General features: G+C 30.3%; 1 protein-coding gene across 1 annotated transcript; it reads left to right on the top strand.

Moving 5' to 3' along the window:
• Positions 1-854: 854 nt before the first annotated feature.
• Positions 855-3,625, top strand: LOC107903738 (lipase). Its single transcript, XM_016829891.2, has 8 exons — positions 855-1,533; positions 1,629-1,723; positions 1,831-1,934; positions 2,123-2,223; positions 2,310-2,413; positions 2,540-2,977; positions 3,059-3,190; positions 3,274-3,625. The coding sequence occupies exons 1-8, from the start codon at positions 1,288-1,290 to the stop codon at positions 3,428-3,430; spliced, it is 1,377 nt and encodes a 458-aa protein (XP_016685380.1). The 5' UTR covers positions 855-1,287; the 3' UTR covers positions 3,431-3,625.
• Positions 3,626-6,370: the final 2,745 nt, after the last annotated feature.

Here is a 6,370-nt window from a genome sequence, read left to right as displayed (position 1 = left end):
AATATTAAATAAAATTCGAAGGAAGACGATTCAACTATACGTGTACAACATCAAGTCAAAGGTCAAACTAGCTGAAAAAAACTATCCCATCTTATTTTTATTGTAATCTCTAAATCACTAACAATTATAAATTTATATATTATTAATCGATTTATTAATAAGTATCAGATATAATGATAAAACATATTATATCTTTAATGAAAGAATATAAGTTCAAACATTGAAAAAAAATATTGTTAGTGAAAACACTTACCTATCTCAAAAGAAATAATTTTCATAAATCATAAAATAGATATAAACGATATCTTAATTTTAAAATTTATTATATTATTAATGGATTTTATTGAGATAAATATTTTGTTTTCAGTAAAATGGCATAATTTACCACCGCCCATCAACACTTTTCTTTAATGAGCGAACTTTATATATATATATATTTCAAATTATCTTAAAATAAATAGAAAAAATTAATGTTTTTAATTTTTGTTAATATAGTATACAAGTGAATTGTCAAGTGATTAATATATAAGCATTTAGTTAATTTTTAAAATTTTTAAAATATAAGAATTATTTAAAAAAAATTAAAAATCATTAAAATTATTAACAAAATTTAAAAAAATTTAAAAAAATTATTTTTAAATATTTTAAAATTTTAAAAAATTAATTAAATGCTGATTTGTCATCTATGTGATAATCCACATAAATCAACTAATATAACAAAAGTTAACCTTCTCATCTTTTTAAGTGATTTGATAAAAAATACAAATTTAAAGACTAAAAGAAAAGTAAAAATAAATGAATTGCCTAAAATAAAATTTTTTATAAAATTGGAAGCACAAAAATATTATTATGCCGATATTAATTTTTGTAGTGGGTTCTGTATAATAATTGGGGGGCCATTCCACCTGGAAAACGAGATATGTGTGGAAATCTGAGAGGGGCGAAGACTGGATGTGGGCTCCATGAACACTGAGTCTTCTTATTGGTCATCTTTTCTGTATGTTTGGAAATGTGGAAAAATATAGGCAACAATTTGTGGTAAAACAAATTTCAAACTTTGAAACCCAGAAGCAATCTATAATCAAAACCAAAAACCCAAAATCATACAGCAGAAAAAAAATTGGTAACCTGTTTCATCTGCCCCCCTTTTCAACGGCAGTAGCATATAAGGGTCGTATCTTTCCCAGAGGAAAGCCTCCATTGTTTCTTTGTAGAGCAAGAAATTGGAGGCGAATCGTCTGGAATTTTAATCTTTTGGGGCTTTTTTTTTTGTTTTTTTGGTAGAAGATGATAAGATGGTGGATTTCTTCTTTTCAATTAGCTGAGCTGTTTATTAGCTCGGTGGTTCATCTTTTATATGGGTTTTATGTGTACAGCACTGCTGTTGCTGCGGACCTTTCACAGGCTTTGAGTGAATGTGTTTTCAAGTCTAATGTAAGTTTAGAGGTGAAAAAGCAAGATCCCAGTAAGTCTACTGTTGATGATCTGCCTCCTATTGTTTTGGTTCATGGCATTTTTGGATTTGGCAAAGGAGTATGTTTGTTTTCTTTTTTCTTTTTGGTGTTCATTAACATGGTTTTTTTTTAGTTGAAGCAGAATTTATGATGTGGTTTGGGTTCTGTTTGCAGAAATTCGGAAGCTTTTCATATTTTGGAGGGGCTGAAAAGAAAGATGAGAGGGTTCTTGTGCCTGATTTGGGGTCTCTCACCAGCATATATGATAGGTAAGCTGATTGTTTACGGATTAAATGGTTGAATTTAGGTCCATTTAGGTTTGATTTTGTATGTTGGTATGGGAATTTTGAGAGGGTTATGGGGTTTTGGTTTTCAGGGCTCGTGAATTGTTCTATTATTTGAAAGGTGGGAGAGTTGATTATGGTGAACAACATAGCAAGACTTGTGGCCACTCTCGGTTTGGTCGAATTTATGAACAAGGCAAGCTGAAATGTCCCACCTTTTTTTTATTGAATATTATTATTAATCTATTTTTTCTATTTGTGTGTTTTCATTTTGACAAAACATTGTTATTAGAAATCACGTTTTGGTATTCGTTCTTCGTACTGGATCGATCCACGTTCATGTAAGACTGGTTTGATTGTTGTACTGTGATGTTGGGATGACAGCGCATTACCCACAATGGGATGAAGATCACCCTATTCACTTTGTTGGCCATTCAGCTGGTGCTCAGGTTGTGCGTGTCTTGCAGCAGATGCTTGCTGATAAGGTTAGTCCATTACCGATTCGTACGTAGAGTCATCTTTTACAGATTCTTTTTCTTTGTTCGAGTGCCGATCGTGTTTTTTTCCTTAGGCATTCGAGGGATATGAGAATACTTCTGAGAATTGGGTGTTAAGCATAACAGCCTTATCCGGGGCTTTCAATGGGACTACAAGAACTTATTTAGATGGCATGCTGTAAGCTCCCTTTAAAATAATCTTCTTTGCTTGATATTTCATATTGTGTTCCTTGGATCCTTGCTTCAACTCAGCCATGTTGAGAGTTTTCTGATTTATTGTTGCTGTGATTTTGATCACTTTTAGGCCGGAAGATGGGCAAAATATGAAACCTTTATGTCTGCTGCAGCTATGCCGCTTAGGAGTTATAATATATGACTGGTTGGACATCCCCTTGCTAAAGGCCTATTACAATTTCGGGTTTGATCACTTTAACTTGTCATGGAGAAAAGCAGGTCTTTGGGGTCTTGTTGATTGCCTCTTGGGGAATGCAGGTCCCTGGGCTACTGGAGATTGGATCCTTCCTGATCTTACGATCCAGGGATCGATAAAACTGAACAGTAATCTGCAAACCTTTCCGAATACGTTCTATTTCAGCTATGCTACAAAACGTACAAGGAAGATCCTTGGTGTCACAGTTCCTTCTGGCATTCTTGGTATTCATCCTATGCTTTTTATTCGAGTTCTACAGATGAGCCTGTATCGATATCCTACCGATGTTCCTCCGCCGTATAAAGGCTACCGGTATACATTAACTTCATCTTGTTGCTTGAAGTTGATTGCATTGCTCAAGGCTTTAATTTGAAAACATGTTGGTATTTGCAGGGACGAGGATTGGCAGGACAACGATGGAGCACTTAATACGATATCCATGACTCACCCTCGTCTCCCGATAGAACACCCAAGCTGTTCCATTGTGAATGATTCTGATTGCCAACCTTTGCAGCCAGGCATATGGTTAGTATCACTCATTTCGTTTTCATTCCATTACTAATAGCATGAGCTTGACATATATACAATTGTATAATGAAAAATGGCAGGTATTACAAGATTGTAGAGGCAGATCACATATTTTTCATATTGAATAGAGAAAGGGCAGGTGTTCAATTTGATCTTATGTACGACAACATTTTTGAGCGTTGCAGAAAACATATTTTTAGGAAGACTTCACAAACTTTACCCAATGAAGCTCCATGAATGCTTGTTAAGCATTTTAGAGGGTTGCAGATAACATTCTTTTTAGGAACAAAACTCTTACAAACTTAGTGACAAAACATTTTATTTGTCACCAACTCTTGTAAGCCCATGACTGGTGAAAAGAAGAAATCATTGTTAAAGTTCTCAGTATGTTTTCTTCACCACCACCATTAATTGTAATATTTCCATTCTTTATTCGTTATTTTTCCTTATGCTGATTCAGTATTTCGTAGCTAAAGCTATGTGAGGGACTTCAGAATCAATGTTTTATCTTAACTTAAAGTTGGATCCATTTTAGAGAGCACATTCTCATATAAATGTGCTTAAAGGTTAGTTTAGTACCGTTACAAAGTGTTTTTAAAAATTTAGGTATGAAAAAAATAAACTTTTGGAAAATGACGTTGAAAAAGAGGATTATTTCAAGTATTTAGTATTATTGTAAAAAAAAAATATTTGGGGAAGTTTAAAATAAATAAATTTAAATGATTTTTAAATTTATTAATATTATAATATATGAAAATTCTTAACGACTTTTTAAATAATAGATAATTGTTTATAAATTTTAATTTGAATATATAAATTATATTCTAGATATTAAACTAACTTACCTGGGGATGAGAAAAAATCATGTATCTTTAATTTATATTTAAAAGGGATTATTATTTGATACATTTGTGGTAAAGATTCTTGATTTCTCATGTCTCATTTATTTATTTTTATTTTTTAAAATATCAATTAAATACATATGTAAGATTGTTGCTATTGCTTGTGGAGTAAAAAAATCATTAATAGTGGATAATAATACTTTAAAAAAATTAAAAACTAAATAAATAAATGGTGATTTTTGGTATGTTGGTAATATTTTTTTTAAAATTTTACAAGTAGTTTTAAAAATTGACATGTGTCTTTTTTTTAAATATTTATTTTTTAATATTTTATTATACCCTTGAAAGACACTTGTTGTAGAATCTAAAAATTCTACTGACAGTGTATCAAATATTTTCTCATAAATAAAACACATGATTTTTTAAAAATCAAATTGTAAAATTGAACTCTATGTCTTTGTATTAAAAAATGGGAATTTTTTTTGGCATACTACCAGTGGAATTTAAAAATTCAACAAGTAGGGTTTGGTTGATGAAAAATGTATATAAGGTATACTAAAATAAAAATAAAAAATGTATATAAAAGAATGGAACATGTGACAAATTTATAACTCTACTTATGAAGTTAAAAAATGCATTGCTAGTGTATCAAATATCCTTCTTAAAAAATAATCCATTTAATAAACTAGAAAGCAATTTTAAAGTTTTATTTATTTATTTGGATTTATAAGTTAGATTGAAAGACTTAAAAGTAAAAATGATTGTTTCACATATTGGAAAAAATTAAGAAAATTCAAAAGAATCAATTTTCATGTTTTTTAAGAAAATTTTGAGATTTTTGTATGTAAGTTATCATACATCATGGGGTAAATAAACCAATGTAATGTAAATCAGTGGATCTTCTCCCTATGCATGATATATCGCGTAAAAAATTGAGGTTTAACATTGCATGCTGTTTGTCTTTATTTGTATGGAGCGATGAGTTAAAGTTATTGTTAAACACTCGTTTGATATGGGTTCAAGCTATATGTTAAACTAAGTTTTATTGGATAATATATTTTAATATAACAAATTAAAGTGTTTTTAAGTAAAAGTAAAGTTGACACAAACTTTTGTGTATTAAGTTGAAATGATTTTAATTTTGTAACTCCCTATAACACCCTAAATTCGGTCTAAACGTTATGACCGAATCTGGCGATGTCACATTGTAACACCCCTTACCCGTATTTGACGCCGGAATAGGGTACAAGACATTACCAGAACACATACACTTATAAACATGTTAAACCGAGTTATAAAATTTCATTCAAATTTAAACTCTTCAAATTTTTAACATGCTTTTATAAATCTTCACGTTATAACTTCAAAATACTATATTTGTAACAAATAGGGCTTCTGAGACCCAATACATACTCATGCAATTCAATTCTTCATTTCCATTTCATTTAATTCACGATTTCATGTTCACGATTCAATTCAATTTCTCAATCCAATATACATTTCAATACCACAATAATTCATTTAATTCAAATCATATCATTTGAAATTTCCATTTAATTCACGTACAATTCAATTTCATTAAGTTCAATACTAATACATATTTATCGTTTAACTTAACGTCCCCTTTTTGCATCATTTTACACTTCAAGCATGAACCTAGTATTTCATTTTCTTTCCACTCCCGTTTCCTATGCATATCACACAAGATATAAACATTACACTCAACCATAGTCGCAAGCTAGTCTTTTTGAAGACTAACCACATGATAAACCATTTTAATAAAGATTACAAACTTTAAACCTTACCACTCTTTTATGATCACAAGCATATTTCCATCTAGACATTTACCATCTCAATGCATAATTTTATAAATTTAATGTGGCATAATCCAGCCACAACTTGGCCAAAGCCTAAGCATACACACCAAACATGCTATCGAAATAAACATATAGTATAAGCATTATAAGCATGGATAAGCACCACATTTTTTTTTATGTATCAAACTTATCAACATGAGTTAATTCATAAGCCATTTCTGACATTGCAACATACCAAATCATATACCAAGTATACCACATACACATACTATGAAACTTTATTTTCTCACATGAAATTTAACTAATAATGCACAATTATAAACATCATTTCTTTTCAATCGTTTATCGATTATAATCGAGCATATGGCCAATTATACACAAATCATTCATATGTTCTTCCAATTTTCCTCCTCCTCCTCTCCATTCTACATCCTTAATGTGTATAACACACTTAAACAACATTAACTACAATTTCACTATTCACTCACATGTATATTCAAAGCTGTCTATTCGAGTCA

Source organism: Gossypium hirsutum, chromosome D05, assembly GCF_007990345.1.
Source record: "Gossypium hirsutum isolate 1008001.06 chromosome D05, Gossypium_hirsutum_v2.1, whole genome shotgun sequence".
NCBI classification, from domain to species: Eukaryota; Viridiplantae; Streptophyta; class Magnoliopsida; order Malvales; family Malvaceae; genus Gossypium; species Gossypium hirsutum.
This window is presented reverse-complemented; position numbering and strand designations above follow the sequence as displayed.